The 17,119-nt window shown below is 35.1% G+C and overlaps 1 protein-coding gene across 1 annotated transcript in view; it reads right to left on the bottom strand.

Moving 5' to 3' along the window:
• Positions 1-16,695, bottom strand: part of NDUFS4 (NADH:ubiquinone oxidoreductase subunit S4) — a 131,280-nt gene extending 114,585 nt beyond the window's left edge. The window contains exon 1 of the mRNA XM_003759357.4: positions 16,563-16,695. Within this exon, the coding sequence (XP_003759405.1) occupies positions 16,563-16,648 (86 nt within the window). The 5' untranslated portion in view covers positions 16,649-16,695. The remainder of the gene's footprint in view (positions 1-16,562) is intronic.
• Between the last annotated feature and the right edge of the window lie 424 nt (positions 16,696-17,119).

Below are 17,119 nucleotides of genomic sequence, written 5' to 3'. Positions count from 1 at the left end.
TTTCAATATGGTCTCAGGCTTTCTGACTTGCAAGTGATTTTTTCCCTTATTTATTTTCTTCTTGAGCCTTCTTCTAGCATTCTTTCTAAACTCTTCTTCTAATTAGTTTCTAATAATGCTAGAGACTGGGATATCATAATCAAAGCTGATAGTCATATATAAAATAAAGTCAATAAGCGGAGTGCAATTTTCCTAAAATGAAACTGTATGTGTATGTAAGAGGGTAGATGGATGTGATAGCTACTACAGGAGTTCAGAAGTCCTTTTTCTGCTTCTGAATTCACATGGCAGACCAGTGGAATAGTGAACTATTATTCCAGAAGTCTAAACATTTGTTTACAACCCCTTTTATATATATTGGCAATATATAACTGTTTCTATTTCCTCAGGGAATTATAATTACTGAGATGACTCTTACAAGTTCTTGACAAGAAGAGCTTTGTAGACTCAAAATCCTGTTATCTTATTACTTTGTTCTGATGAAGAGTTCTTCCGTTTTATGATGATTCAAGCATACAATGCAATATTTTATTAGATGTGTTACAGAAATATCGAGAAGAGAGGAAAAATGAGGGTAGAGTGGGAGGGAAAGATGTTTTAAAGTGGAAGTTTCTTTAGAAGTGACATCTTGAGATCTTTACCCAATGGTATTCAGGGATGATGGAAATTCAAAAAAAAAAAAAAAACCCATTTAAAAGTATCACCTTGAGTTGTGAAATGATTGTAGAGAACAAAGTGGAACTATGCCCAAAGGGCTACAAAACTGCACTCTCTTTGATCTAGCAGTAGTTCTCTGAGTCTGTATTCCAAAGAGATCATTAAAGAGGAGAAAAGGACCCATCTATGCAAAAATGTTTGTAGCAGCTCTTTTTGTGGTGGCAAGAAACTGGAAATTGAGTGAATGCCCATCATGGGGAATAGCTTAATGAGTTATGGTATACAAATGGAATGGATTATTATTGTTCTACGAGAAATGATGAGAAGGCTGATTTCAGAAAAGCCTGGATTTACATGAACTGATGCTGAGTGAAGTGAGCAGAACCAGGAGAATATTGTACATATTAAGAGCAAGATTATGTGATGATCAACCATAACAGACTAGCTCTTCTCAGCAATGCAATGATCAAAGATAATTCCAAGAGACTTGCGATGGGAAATGTCATCCACATTTCCTATAAAATGTCCCATATATGAGGGACTGAATGTGGATCCAAGCATAGTATTTCTACCTTTTTTGGTTTGTTTGTTTAATTTTTCTTTCTGATGATTTTTTCCCTTTTGGTCTGAGCTTTCTTGCATAACAGGACAAATATGGAAATGTTTGGAAGAATTGTACATATATAACATATATCACTTTGTCTATTGTCTTGGGGATAGGGAAGGTAGAGGAGGGAGTGAGAAAATGTTTGGAACACAAAGTCTTACAGGGTTGGTATCTTTACATGTATTTGGAGAGATAAAATAGTATTGAGAAGAAAAAAATAAAATCCCCTCTTCTAAAAGAAGTCTGTCCCAAACCCATTAATGGTAATCTTGATTGTTGATTATCTTCAGTTCAATTTTATATATTTGTGTATGTATATGCACACACACACACACACACACATAGACATTTTAGTTTATGTATCTTGTTAATACACAGGTGTTTGCATATCGTCTCCTCCATTAGACTGTGAGCTACTTAAGGGTAGAAATTTTTTTTTTTGTCTTTCTTTGTAACCCAGTAAATGGTTTGTCCAGGGAGGACAGGTACCTCTGATGAGGGTTTACTAATTCTTTTTCAGGACTGCTCATTCATGTTTGACTTCCATCTGTCACCCAACTCTCATCTGTGACTCCAAGGAGCTATAGCTTATGCAGTGACTACACTCTGGTATAATTCTCTTGAAAAATGAACTAAACCAGGTTGAAAGTAACTGACTGGCCTCAAAAATCAAAATCTTAGGGAATATATCTACCCCAAGATGTGAAGACTTCCCCCTCCCTCCCCCCGAAGGAATAGTCATTTGTTCCAACAGCCTTGAAACCAAAGCAGGCATAGTGGTACGCTTTGAACTTGGTCAGACAATCCAAGACACTTAGGTTACCTGCTGCATCCTAGGCTGCCACAGTTGTCTTGAATTTTGTTTTCCCACTGACTTCAATAACTGGAAAAGAGAGGGAAGCTAACAACTCTGCCTCACTTAAATCAATTCTCACACAAATCAAGACATCACCCAGTGATATCATCAATCCTCTTGAGAAAACAAAAGGTCAACAACAATGTGAATAATAAATGACTGTTCACTGACAAAAGACTAGAGCTTGCGGGAACTGGAAATTGAGTGGACATCCATCAGTTGAGGAATGGCAGAAGTTATGGGATATGAAAGTAATAGAATATTATTGTTCTATAAGAAATGATCAGCAGGATGATTTCAGGAAAACCTGGAAAGACCTGCATGAACTGATACTAAGTGAATAGAACCAAGAGAATACTGTACAAAACGACAACATGATCAATTTTGATGAATGTGGCTCTACTCAATGATGTGGTGTTTCAAGACAATTCCAAGAGACTGGGATGGAAAATGCCATCCACATCTAGAGAAAGCACTATGGAGACTGAATGAGGATTGAAACATAGTATTTTCATCTTTTTTGTTTGTTTTTTTTTTTCTTTATCATGTTTTTTTTTCCCTTTTTGGTTTCAATTTTCTTGCACAACATGACAAATATGGAAATATGATCAAAAGAATTGCACATATTTAACCTATATCAATCAGATTGTTTGCTATCTTGGAGTGGGGGAATAAGGGAAGGAGAGAGAAAATTTTGCAACACAAAGTCTTACAAAAATGAATGTTGAAAATTATCTTTATACATGTATGTATTTGGAAAAAGAAAATACCATTGAAAATTTTTAAAAGGAGGCTACAGCTTGCCCAACTCCACCTTGTGCTGAATTTACCTGTTCTCCTCGATTGGCCAATTCAATTCAATTCAACATTAAAAACTTCTGATATTCAAGATCCTACAAATACAAACACAAAAACAAAACCTTTATCCTCAAAAAGCACTCATCCTTCCAAGAAGAATATAACATCTCAAGGCTGGTTAACCATTTCTTGGCCATTTTATAGAAGGGATCCCTCCAATTCATGTCTAAGTTAGATTAAATGACCCTTAATATAAGATGTCTAAAGAGGTAGGATGCAGTAACACTAAAGGAGGCTGGAGGAAGCTGAACATGGTCTGAGCCTTGAAAGAACACAGGTATTCAGAGAGGAAAGGCTAAAGAAATAATTTGTTCCAAGCATGAAGGATAGCTTGTGGAGATATATGGAGAAAAGTGAAACAATGTCAGTTTGAGAAGTAGCTAGTAATCCATTCAGGCTGGAACATAAGACTATATAAAGGGGAGAGAAAAGATAGACTGGAAGAAGATACAGAGGGCCAAGCTGAAGAATTTGACATTTTATCACTGACATAATAAAAAGTCATTGAAGTAAAATAAGATGGTCAGGTCAGTGTGTTGAAAAGTAAATGGCAAAAAGAACCTTCTTCTCTTACCTATTGTTTCAGGAGTTTTTAAGCATGATTCCTGAGTCAAACATAAGCTTCTAAAGATATGCCCTTTGTCTACATTCAATCTCCAAGAGTTAAAGTATTTCCTGCAAGTAAATTCTTGATCTGAATCATTCTGGTCAATTCAATCTTCAATCATCTCTTCCTTCTACTGCCCATAATGCTTGGCAAATGACTTCTTAGAAAGTTCAGATTCATGTCTTCAAGATCTAGATCTTATTTCACATCCCGAATGTTCATCACTGACTTCCAAGTCCAATTCTCAGCAGGGACCAGAAACATGAACCTGAATAAGACCCATAAAACCCTCCACAGTCCAGACTTATCACATAAAAAATCTACTAAGATCTGTAAGAGCAAAATGTGTAATGTATTTCAGCCTCAAAACTAAAAGAACCTAAAATCAAGTATTTTTTCCTAAGTACACATCTCAGACCTAAAATATACAACTTCTATTCACATTTAACAAATTTTCGTGATTATTCAAAATATACCTTAGAATTAGTCTACACAAATAGTCATTGGTCAAAAAATAATAAATCAAAAAGTACTTTGAGATAAAAACTCAAATTTAACACCAATGCTTTGACCAGTTTTAAGTCTTCCAAATTCTATTAGATTTAGGAGACTCCAAAAATGAAATTCTCAAACTCAAATGACCAAATAACACTGGTCTAAACTTTTATCATACTGAGAGAATCTTATATAAAAGAATCATCTGTTAACATTGATCTATAAGTGTATTTAAAAAAAATTATAGCACTGCTTTCTACACAAAAAATAGTAGTCCTCATCAAGATTGAAACATCTGTATTCACTTTAAAGCTCATCAAGACAGACTGACATTTTTAGGAGAAGCATATGGTTTGTTGAACAGTCATCTAGAACAGGGTCTTTTGTCTGGTGAGGTCTATTCAAGGTCCATTTACTTGTATATGGAGAAGCTAAATGTGGAGGGGAGGATTTTGAAGTGTAGAAAACAATAGAGAAATAAACCATCTTCTTCTATCTCTGGTAAAGATGTAACAAAACAAAATCTGCTTCATAAAGTCATTTAGATATTTCCTTTTAAACCCAGTTCCCAAGGTCTGAAATAATTCTAAGAAAGCTATGAAACAAAAGGACTCTAGAGAAGTATGAAACTTTCATAGTGAAAGGTCTTCATCTAGCCAAAGACCACCTCCCTAAAAAAGCATTTCCATTTTAAAGGATAAAATACTTTCCTTTTAAAACAGAAAAGGGCAGAGTTCAACAGCTGTGCTATATTAAACCTGAGCCCTTCCAAAGGAAGAACAAGAGTCTCTAGAGAGAGTAGTAACATGGCCTGATTTCTCCACAGTGATCACTAAGAAAATGCCTGCTTTTCCTCAGAGAAAACACTTTCCCAAGGGAAAAAAAAAAAAAAAAACCCATAGTGATATCAAGGTCCAATACATAAAAACATGCCAATAAATAAGCATAAACTTTCCCTCCTGAATGAAAGATTTTACTCTTTGACTTGGGCGAGAGGTCTTTTGAAGAGGCTTTCAAGGGTCTTTTTTTTTTTTTTTTTTTTTAACATTTTTAACAAATGTCACAAAAATATGCATAATAGGACAAATCAATGTAAAAAGAATATGAATAAAAGAGGAAGCAAAGTGGTCCAGTGGATAGAGCCGTGTACCCAAGACTCAGGAAACATGAAGCTGGAAGGGATATCCAGCCTTAGTCAATTAGTAGCTTCAGAATCCTAAGCAAGCCACTATGTCTTTCAGCCTCATTTTTTCCTCATCTCTAAAATGGGGGATAATAACATCTACCTACCATTTCTAAGGATCAAATGAGATGTTACTTGTAAAGTGCTATACAGATTTTAAAATGATATATACTTACTAATAATATTATAATATAGCAACTGTCTACTAAGGAAACTATTATTTTTATATGAAATTACTAAAAATATATGTAACAGCAAAAATTCTTTGAAAAAATTCTAAACCACTCATATAACCAGTATTAGCAAATATTCAGATAAACAAATGCTAGGCATCAGTTAGAATACTGCTATTGTATAGATCAGAAAAAACAAAAGCTTCATCAGTGCTTTAAGAAAAACTGATAATGCATTCCCTATAACTCCTACAAGAAATAAACTAGAAATTATATTACCTAATCAATCTGGCAATTTCAAAGAAAGAGCATAGCCAAGGACCAAGATGTGCTCTCACAATTCCAGAAGAAAAAAAGAACCTTTGCAAAATAGGTATTATAAAGTACATATATTAAAGCATATGCACTTTTAACATTTTTTCCAAGCTTTACTCACCATGTCCAAAGGATTATCAACCAGTTACCAGACTACTGGTGAAAAGCCTTATCCACATCCAGCTAGTAGATTCAATGAACTGTCAAGCATACACTCAAAGCTTTTCTATACTAGCTAGAGCTTACACTTTACTTCAAGAATTCAGTTATTTCCACATTATGAAGCACCAATAGGTAAGGCAAATGAAGGAAACAAGTAAAATACAAAATAGTCCTCAATTTCTCTTTTTCTGTAATGACAGTAGTGGAGGGAAGAAAGGGGATGAAGGCAGTAGGGAGAGTGCTAAGGATCACATACTTTTTAGACCTATAAACTTAAATTTGGCTGCTGATACTCTAAATGTGAGATCAGTCCAATCTGACCTCCCACCACAGGATCACAAGAGCTGAAGGGATGTTACTGCCTCTAGGACAGAGTTTCTTAAACTTTTTCCATTTGAAACCCATTTTTGCCTAAAAAATTTTTCTGCAATTCCTGAGTACATAGGTATATGAAACAGGTATATAAATCAAACATTTACTGATAATAAATCATAAAGAAATTTATGGTAAACATAAATTACCATCTGTTAAAGACGAAAGCAAATTTGCATGAGATGGATGTGCTTGTTTATTTTCACATAGAATTAAATCTTGGCAAAATATTTAATACCTTTCACTATTGCCAAATTTTTTGTGATTCCCACATTCAGTTACATGACCCTTTATGAAATCTCCACCTACAATTTAAGAGGTTTTAATCTAGAACAACCCCCTAAGCAGCTAGATGATGCAGTGGATAGACTAGTGGACCTGAATCAAGAAGATGCAAATTTAAATCTAGCCTCAGACACTTACTAGTTTTGTAACCCTAATAAATAACAATCCTATTCCTCAGCTTCTCTTTCCTTATCTCTAAGACATACATTTTTAAAAAGCACCTACTTTTCAGGGTTTTAGTGAAGGAGGATAAAATGGCATCATATTTGTAAAGTACTTTTTAAAACCTTACTGCAAAGCACTATATAAATGATTTTTTAATTTTATGTTTAAAGCTTTTTATTTTCAAAAATATGGATAGTTTTCGACATTCGCCCTTGCAAAACCTTGAGTTTCCATTTTTTTCCTCCCTCCCTTTCCCCACCCTCTCCTCCAGACAGCAAGTGATCCAATATATGTTAAATATGTGCAATTCTTCTATACACATTGTGTATAGAATGTGCAGCATTATCATGCTGTACAAGAAAAATCAGATCAAAAAGGAAAAAAATGAGAAAACAAAATGCAAGCAAATAACAAAAAAGAGTGAAAATGGTTTGTTGTGAACCACATTCAGTTCCCATAGTCCTCTCTGGGTGCAAATGACTCTCTTCATGACAAGACCATTGGAACTGGCCTGATTCACCTCGCTGTTGAGAAGAGCCATGTCCAGAGTCATATATATAAATGCTTAAAAAAGTTAAAAAAAAAAAAAAAAAAAAAAAAAGGAAGAAACTGAAGTTCAAGTCATTTAACGACGACTCACCCAAAATTATAGAAAGAAAGAAATCAGTCTTGATTCAAAAATCAGGACTTCTGACTTGTGCTAAGTGTTTTTCTAGAGGACATTCAACACAAACCATACACACACAATGATAATGGTGACAACTACATTGTACAATATGAGTCAAAAAATGGGAGAGGTCATAAGTGTGTACATTACACAGAAGCCTTACTTATCCCTTTATTAAATGAATAAATTCTTTGGGAAAAGAATTAATAGACTAGCCATAGCAAGCACTGAATACCATCAAATACACACACACACACACACACACACACACACACACACAAAAGTGAAATTAATTTCATTTAATAGACATGTTTCTTATTATTGTTGTGGGAGTCATCTCTGAAACAGCTATGTACAGTCATATCCCATATTTGTCAGAGAAAAGATCAAAATTAATAAAAATCTAGAAGAATGAGAAAATGAGATATGCTATGCCATTGAAACAACTCAATCTTGAACTATTTAAATAAGTGATCATAGAAAATAATGACAGCAATTAGGACTTGGGAATAAAGACTTAAATATGTATCTGGAGCAAGATTATATAAAATAGAACCAGTACAACTAAAATTGGGGAGAGGATGGGGAGAAACAATTAACTAGGGGAAAGGCTTGTAGAAAGCTTTTCTGATAAAGGTCTCATTTCCAAGACAACTAACCCAAAATTATAAGAAAAAGACATTTCCTAAATGATAAATGATCTAAGGCAGTGGTTCTCAAAGTATGGTCTAGAGAATCCTGAGGATCTCTGAAACCCTTTTAGAAGGTCTACAAATTCAAAAATAGTTTTTATTTCCAATATGGTAAATGTCTATAAATATAATCCAGATAAACAAAAATGCTTTGGAGAGCTCCTCAATAATTTTTAATAGGATAAAGATACTGAAAACAAAAGTTTGAGAACCACTGAATTCTAAGGATATAAATGGGCACTTTTCAAGGTAGACATGTAAGCTATCAAGAGCCATGTGTAAAAATTCTCCAAATTCCTAATAATTTTTTAAAAATGCAAATCAAAGTAATTCTGAGTTTCCACCTTGCATCCATCAAAATTTTGGCAAAGATGGAAAAAAAAAGGAAGATCACAAATAGTTAATGGGACACAAGAGAGGAGAAAAGCATATAAATGTACTCTTGGTGAAGCTATGAATTGGTATAGCCTTTTGAAAAAGTTTCCAGAGTCACTAAAATGTCCATTATCCTTTGAACCACCAATAGTTCTAATAAGCCTATTCCCAAAATAAATCAAAGAAATGGAAAAGATTGCATATGCATAAAAATATTTATAGAAGTTTTCTGTAGGGAGAATGGCAAACTAAGGGAAGGTGCCCGTCAATTGAGAAATGACTGAACAAATCACTGTATATGAATGTAATGGAATACTGTTGTACAATAGGAAAAGATGAAAGGGATGATTTCAGAGAAATATGGGAAGACAGACGTAGAGTGAATTGAGCAGAACCAAAAAGAGAAAAAATGTATACAAAAACACCATCACTCAGAACTTACATATGAAAGACTTTTCTGCTAAGTCACATATTAATTTGGATTTTTCAAACTCTTTTGAAAGAATTAAGACCCCTGATCAGTGTGATAGCCAAGCAGGATTCCAAGGGACAGATGATGGGCTATCCACCTTCTTGACAACTGATGGGTTCAAGATACAGAGTGAAACATATATTTCTGGACATAGACGATGTGGGGATTTGTTTGATTTGATTATACATGTTACAAGAGTTTTATTTTTATTCTTTAAAAAAAAATAAGGGCAAGAGAAAATAACGCTTAACTGAAAATAAACTTTTAAAAATAAAGGAGAGAATTGGATTTAATGGCTTCTAAGGTTCTTTACAGCTCTGAATCTATAATCTATAAAAAAGGACAAAATAAATGTTATCAAAAGCAACATAATGACTTATATGGAAGTTTAACTGATTTAAAAAAACTACAATAACAAGAATATTAAAAGCACCTAAAAAGCACTTCAGTTAGCAATTATTTGACTTACTTGCCAAGAAAAAAATGGCAATTTAAAATATCGTTATTTACAAAATATTTGAAATAAGAATTATTTATGATTATGCATCACTGCACAGAGAAGGAAAAAAAAAAACAGGTCAGAGAAAATCTGATAAGAAATCAAACTAAGCAAAGTTATTTCCAGAGCAATTAAAGATTAAAATGAAAGAATAAGCAGAGGAAAAATGGAAAATAGATCCTAAGATTTTTACAATAAAGGTGAACAAGATAACATCAAAATTACTCGCCCATAAACTTACTCTAATTTGCACAAAAAATTTATGAGATTCATCCTTCTATGCATCTAGGACATCTTCAAATGAAGATAGCAGAAAGAAAAAGTCAGGCTTTCACAAGTGATTTCCTATAAAGAACATCTTTACTATAAGACAATTCAATAAAAGATAGAAAATACAAGATCCTAACATTTTGCTTACTACAAAAAGCACTTGTACTTGTTTTCGATGTGTCTTTTAAAAACAAAACAAAACAAAAAACAAAATATAAACACATTCTTAACCTGAGAACTTAAAAAGAATTTTTATAACTACTTAATTTTTTTTTTATTTTATGCATTTCATAACGTTATCCAAAGTTGGGGTCTTAACAGGCTTTGCTAAAATGGCAGAGGTTTTACATAATACAAAAATAATTAAAAACTCAAGCTATTTACATACATGTTGTCAAATAGGGATTTGTATGTAAACTTACGCAGAATAGGAAGTTTCTCTTGTTTCTTCTTATCTATAGAGCTTATCACAATGCCCAACACAAAGAAGATACTACTAAATGTTTGTTGTTTGAATGAATGATTAGTGGAATTTTAAAAAGGAAAATACCACTCATTTTAAAGGCTATTTTCCAGCAAGGTTTTGATCCATCCCCTACATTAAAGTTATTCAAGATTCACTGAAAATAAAACAGAAACAACCTTATTAGAAAATCCTCATCATAAAATCCCCAGTTAAGATATAAAAGAAAATGAATATTCACAAAGGTAAGCATATGATAGAAGAGAATCAGAGCAGAATTCAAATTAAAGAGAGATTGTCTATGGAAGGTGAAGTCCTCCAGATGCCTGCTCATTTGAGATTATATTGTACTGGTTGCATCAAGCTGCAGCACATTACAAAGTTCCTGGAAGAGATCTGTAGTCACTCACAAGAGTTTGGCCTGGCCAGACACAATAAAAGAACAAGTGGATGAAGAATACAACAGTCTCTGAAGAACTAAAAATGAATATCACATGGAAAGCAAAGGAGAGGCACTTTATAAGGATGGATCAGACTGCAACATAAAATGAAAAAGGGACTTCAAAAGAACAGAAGAACATCAGAGAAATGTATGCTAGGAAGAAAAGAGATTGAACAGACCAAGAGCTCCACTGGTATCCCCGATATCAACAAAAAAATTAACAGTGGACCCTCTATGGCAAACATGGTTAGACATAGATGGGATACTGAAAGAAAATACTGGGATCATAGATCCATTTGAGTATTGATGTATTTTATGCTTATACTACAGTGATTTCCTGACATGCTCTTCTACTGGATTCCACATTTTAATGAAAACAAAAATGATGCAAAATCTGACAAAAACACAACCTCTCTACTGAAAATAGGTAAGTCTGTTCCATCATTTGTTCTCTAGTACCAATGCTAATTGCTGAAATTCCTTTGAGTCTAGTTGAATTTGGTGCAACTTTTATTAACACTACTGCTACTATAAAGATTAGTCTCCTAGTTACTATTCTCCTTGTTTCATTTTGCGTTAATTGATACAAGTCATCTTTTGTGGTATAAGGTTAAAAACATAGTCTTTGGAGTCATAGTCCATGGAATCAAGTTCCAATGCTGTCACTCACTACCAGTGTGACTTCAGGTTATTTACATAGCCTTTGGGGGTGGTCTTACTTTCCTCATCTGTAACATAAGGTTGGAGCAGATAACTTTCAAGAGCCCTTCAGCTCTAAATTTATGGTCTTATGGGCCTATGAAATCGTCATTATTTGTTTTTTCTTATGTTGCTGTTGGTAAAGATACAGGAGTAGTTTATCATTTCCTTTTCCAATGCATCCTTATTTTACAGATGAGGAACGGAGGTAAATAGGGTTAAGTGATTTGTCCAAGATCACATAACTAAGTTAAGGCCAAATTTGAATTCTGGTCCTCCTGAGTCCAGGCCTGATGCTCTATTCACTGCATCACCCAACTGCCCCATTGTTTCTTATATCACAGTACAATAATTAATGTCCACAGTGATTACCCAGAATCATCAAAAAAACTAAATAGCAGTCTTAGCTTTTACCAAAGCTTTCCATGAATTGAAATGAGATTGAAAACACTATAGTTTAAAGTATTCCCCATTCTCTGAACACATCTCTCTGAGAAATGATGACAAAGAAGCAGTCCCCCTCTGGGGTTTTTTTTCACTCATTAACATGTCCTAAAATCCCTTGATGGAAACAGACCATCTCAGTGAGCGAACTGAAGAACAGATCTACACAGCTACCCTGTTTCAAGAGAACATTTTATATAAAAGAGGCTTGCTTTAAATTCTTAAAGGCTCAGTATGGGTCCCCAAAGAACCTTGTATCTACCATTTAAAGACTAAATTCTATAACTCAATTTATCACTTAGGTGATTCAAGTTTTGGCCACAGCAACTGATAACACTGAATACTGGATGGAGAGACCACCACCTCCAATAATGGCAAAAACACCCACAATGATGAAATTATATAACTTTAGATAACAAAGTACATGAATATATAAGATATAACAAGAAAATTTGTTGAGAGCATTGGCTGAGAAAGTGTTAAGGCATTATTTTTAAGATATTAGATTGTTCTTGAGGGCCAGGATAATTTTTTATCTCTCTTCATATCCCCTTCCTTGTCCCACTCCCTGCTTAGCAATGTCTGACATATAGTGGGCACTTAATAAATGTTGACTGATGAACTAACTAGAGATTGTTATGTTTTGGCAACTGATACCATTCCAAATTATTAGAAAAAAGTATTCAAAGCCTATATTTTACACTACTATATTGGTCTGAATATAGGCTTAAATGAGATGTATTTAAAAGGGAAAAAAAAAAAACCAAGTACATACTAAAAATAACTATACAGAACTATTACATTAAAAATACATTTCCTTTTAATTCAAATAAAGATATTTTATCACATGATTACTAACCACAAGGGAAAAGGGAAAAAGATGATCTATATCCAGACCCAAATGGTACTATTTTCATAGGTCAGTATCCTACTTTTCCATCTTTATCTTTCACAGATTAGACTACTAAGTAACAAAGGTAACTATTCCCTTAGGCTTGTCACAAATTATGATTAATTGTGGGCTTTTTTTAAAAACAATCATTTCAGCTAAGTATATACAGGCTATTATATTGACTACCTTCCATTTAGAGAAGAAACCCCTTTCTACTTGAATATACTGGGGAAAAAAATTTAAAGCTATTGAAAACTCATTAACATTCCATCCTACCTGGATAAAGCCTTCCCTATTAAGGGCAGGTCTTACTTTACCTTTCCTCTAATAAGCACAACAATTTTTAATAGTATTATTAAAGATTACTTTTAATACCTTATAAGCTTTAAGAACTAGATTTGGATGAGTTAGACAATTTAAATAAAAATCAGTGTGGACAGGTGCCTATTAATACTGCCTTCTCAAATTCTGTGCCAGCAGTCATAATTATTTTGAATAGTCCTAAATATGGATCAAATTTGAGCTAGCCTAGTTTCCTATGAATTCTCTAGTCCCTGAAATTCTCATTCACTAAGGGTTCCTGCATATTCTCTCAGATTCAATTCCCTTGATGTCTAGATGTTGAAAGAGGGTAGATTGCTAAAGGACAAGTTGAAAGAGTAAATCCAAATAACTGAACTTCTACAAGTTGGTCAGTAAATATGTAAATGAACACAAGATGGTCGGTAAATATGTAACTTAATACACATAATCCAAGAAAAAAACAAGTGTTATAGTTATGAATTTCATTTGAGGACATTCAGTCATCAAGGATAAATAAGACTAATGAACTAGTAAGTAAAAATATAAATCTGCAAGATATGGTATTCAGTCTGCTTAACTATATGAGTATGTGAGTATGCATAATAGCCATTTCTTTTCCTCCAGCCCCCTCCAGTTATTACCCTAGAATGTACATCCTTCACTGAGTGGAAAATCTATGGTTATCCTACCTATATCCCCTTTATTTTCCCTATTGTCTTCATTTTCCTTACATGTGTTTTACTCTTTTATTATCTTTAAATGATTTAAATATTAGTAGACTTTGAGCTTTTAAACTGTTGTTATATAATTTAAATGAGCAAATAAAAGATAAATTATATTACATTTTACCATTTTTTACCTATTGAATTTTAAAAGTTTCAAAAGAGCCTTTACTTGTCTGCTTTTATTTTTAAATGTTTTATATTCAGTTTGCAAACAAATTTTAATTTTGAGTAAACAGTGAATTATCTACCAAAGCTCCTCAAACCCATGATGCTCTTAGCTTTTAGTTACCACAACATGCCAAATAATAAAAGGACAGAGCTAAGGAATGGACTTCTGCTCTCATTGAAAAAGTAAATCTGGAAGGAGGAAATTTCCTACAGGTCTAAACCTTCCTGCAAACTTACGGTCTGGGACATTCCTAGAACATTGAGAAATCAAGTGACTTTCCCAAGGTCATACTGTATGTGACAGAGAAGTAACTCGGTCCAAGGTCTTTCCAGGTTTTAATAATGAAGTATCAATGTCATGCAAGGAATACAAACTGTGTCTAATAATTAATGTCCAGCTAATTACTGATTAGCCATGCAGTGTGGTTGGGAGGGTAGAAAAAATTCTCTCCCATTCTAATTTCAGCTTAAGAATGTATGTTACTCATATACTTTAACATTATTTAACATGTATTGGACTACATGCCATCTAGGAGAGGGGGTGGAGGGAAGGAGGGGAAAAGCTGGAACGGAAGGTTTTGCAAGGGTCAATGTTGAAAAATTATCCATGCATGTTTTGTAAATAAAAAACTATAATTAAAAAAAAAGAATAATCATCTAAAAAAAAAAAGAAAAAAAAAAAGAATGTATGTTACTAGCTCTTATGGACAGCATAGCCTAATGCAAAGAACACCTGACTGATGTCTGAAGGCCTGAGTCAAATCCTGCCTCCATAAAAAGACTGTGACTTTGCTCAATATCTTTGTGCTTCAGTTTCCTAATCAGTAAAAAGAAAAGAGTTGAATTGGATGATCTCTGAAATCCCTTCCAGTTCTAAATCCTGAAGGGAAAATCATTAAGTTGGAAAACCTGTTCTAGTCCTAGTTATAACAACATTATGAGGCCTTGATATGCAAGAACACTTTTCCATGTCTGTGTCTAATGCAAAAATAAATGGATATTCTTTCATTTTAGAACTCATTTTATTGCTCCCAGTCATGTACTTCTATCACTGAATTTCGTGTCTGTTTTCTCTAATAATAAATTTCAAAATGTATCTCTTCTATATAAAACCTTTGTTAGTTAACTCTAGCTTGGAGTACTCTACATTTCCTTTACATTTAAGTACACTGTATTATTATTTACATTGTATTAATTTGCAGTAGGCCCTGAGTTCTTTTTAATTTTTTGCCACCTTCACCAAACTTGAACATGTCTCTTCACTTAGACCACGTGGTTATTAATCTCAAGTCCATGCAGCTATGATTATATATGTGTGGATATGTATATGTACAATACACAGATGTGTTATGTATATACACATCTAATACATACAGCATGTCTTTATGTGTATATATGTGTGTATAACAGTTACATTGACCCCAGGTTAAAAACTATGGGTGTGTTATTTATACACACACACGTTGTTTTCTCCATTGTCTATGTATATGTTCATATGTAAAGATGTATATATGAGTTGTATTACAATATAATTAATAATTTGATAGTTATTTCATTATAATTAGTTTCTTTTGCAATCCAAGATATTTTATGCATTTAAAAACATTATTCAAAAGCGTCCATGGGCTTCACCAGACAAAGTGATCTATGACACATAAAAAGTTAAGAACCCCTTATTTTAGACTTAGTCTTGAAGTAACTAGGTGGTGATATGTAGTGCTGGACTGAGCTGAGTTCAAATCCCATCTCAAGCACTCACTACTTTGTGTAACCTGGGCCAAGTGAATTAAATAACTTAAAGACTGCCAGCCTCAATTTCCTCATCTGCAAGTTAGGATCAACAGAACTCTCTCCCTCTCCCCGCTTTATTACTGAGCGTCTCAAATGAGACAATAATCGTAAAAACGTTGAGCTTCAGTACCTGTTATCAGTAACCACCAAGTAAACGTTTATTAGCTGTTCGAACTGCACCAAGCCCTCTGAGACACCCTGTACTAGATCTGAACAATGATATTGGAAATATCCTAAGGATAAAAAGGAGAGAAGCAAAAAATACTATTCACATATTTCGCCTTCATCCCAGAGTAAATCTATAATAACGCCGATCGTGGAGAGAAAAGAAGCAAACCACTAATTAGTGCTGGAGTGGGTGGGCGAGGAACACCTCAAAAATGTGCAGTGATTAGAATTTCCATATTTAGGCGTAGGGTTCCCTCTAATCTCGCAAAACCTTCCGTCTCCAGCCTCCGAGTCCAACATCTCCGGCAAGAGGTGCCAAGTCTCCCGCTCCAGCACGGGAGCCGGGAGCCAGACATTGGGGTGCAGGGGCTGCTCTGCTGAAGCCTTCCAAACGGGGAAAACGGGGTCTCGGGGCGCGCACCTGCCCCGCGCGCCGCTCCTGCCCCTGCCTTCGCTCCCAGACGGAGCCTTAGTCCGCGGGGGAAGGGCGCAGACCCAGGCGCTTCTCCGGGGACCGCCCTCGGGCTGCTCCCTGCCTGGCTCTCCGTCTCCGGGGCCGCCCTTCCTCCCGCTCTCCCCGCCGAGAGCGCCCGGGGGACCATGGGCCGTCCGAGGGCGCAGCGCGAGGCGAGCCGCCCAAGGGCTGCGGGGTCACTGGCGGGGCGAGCGCCGGGGACCCGGCCCGGCCTCCCTCTGCCCTTAGCAAACGGGAAAACCCAGGCGTCTAGAAGAGACCGATGAAGGGAGCTGCGTTTACCTGCTGGGAAGCCGGGAGACCGCGGCCGCTGCCCTTCTCACCCCCAAGGCCTGCCTCAGAGTCGCTGACATTGAGATCGCCGCCATGTTGCAGTAAGCCAACAACCGGCCGGCTTGGACGGCTCGCCGCGAGGGACCTACTTCCCACAAAGGCGAACGCAAAATCAAAAAGAGATTCGTTCTAATGGATGGAGGAGGGAAAGGGAAATGAAAAAGTTGCATAGGGATTGGGAGCTGCCTGAAGAAGAATAACAGGAGGAAAAAAGAATGGCAGTGCCGGTTAAATTTGTAATCTACAGAAGAACATCCGTGTTGTTTGGACTTATTTAAAATTTAAGGGAAAAAAATCAACACAAGCAAAACCACAAAAACTTGACATTTGAAACAGTTGCAACTTGTTGCAATAATTCTTTCAGACGCTCAGAATCTAGCCTGTGGCCTCCCTAAATTGTAAAGCCACAAGGAAGACAGTAGCCCTTTCCTTTATGTACCTGGGCTGTTTTTCACGATTAATGCGGTTAAATCAAAATTATGTTCTTAATGTTATGGAATGTTATT

Source organism: Sarcophilus harrisii, chromosome 1 (genome assembly GCF_902635505.1).
Source record: "Sarcophilus harrisii chromosome 1, mSarHar1.11, whole genome shotgun sequence".
Lineage (NCBI taxonomy): Eukaryota > Metazoa > Chordata > Mammalia > Dasyuromorphia > Dasyuridae > Sarcophilus > Sarcophilus harrisii.
This window is presented reverse-complemented; position numbering and strand designations above follow the sequence as displayed.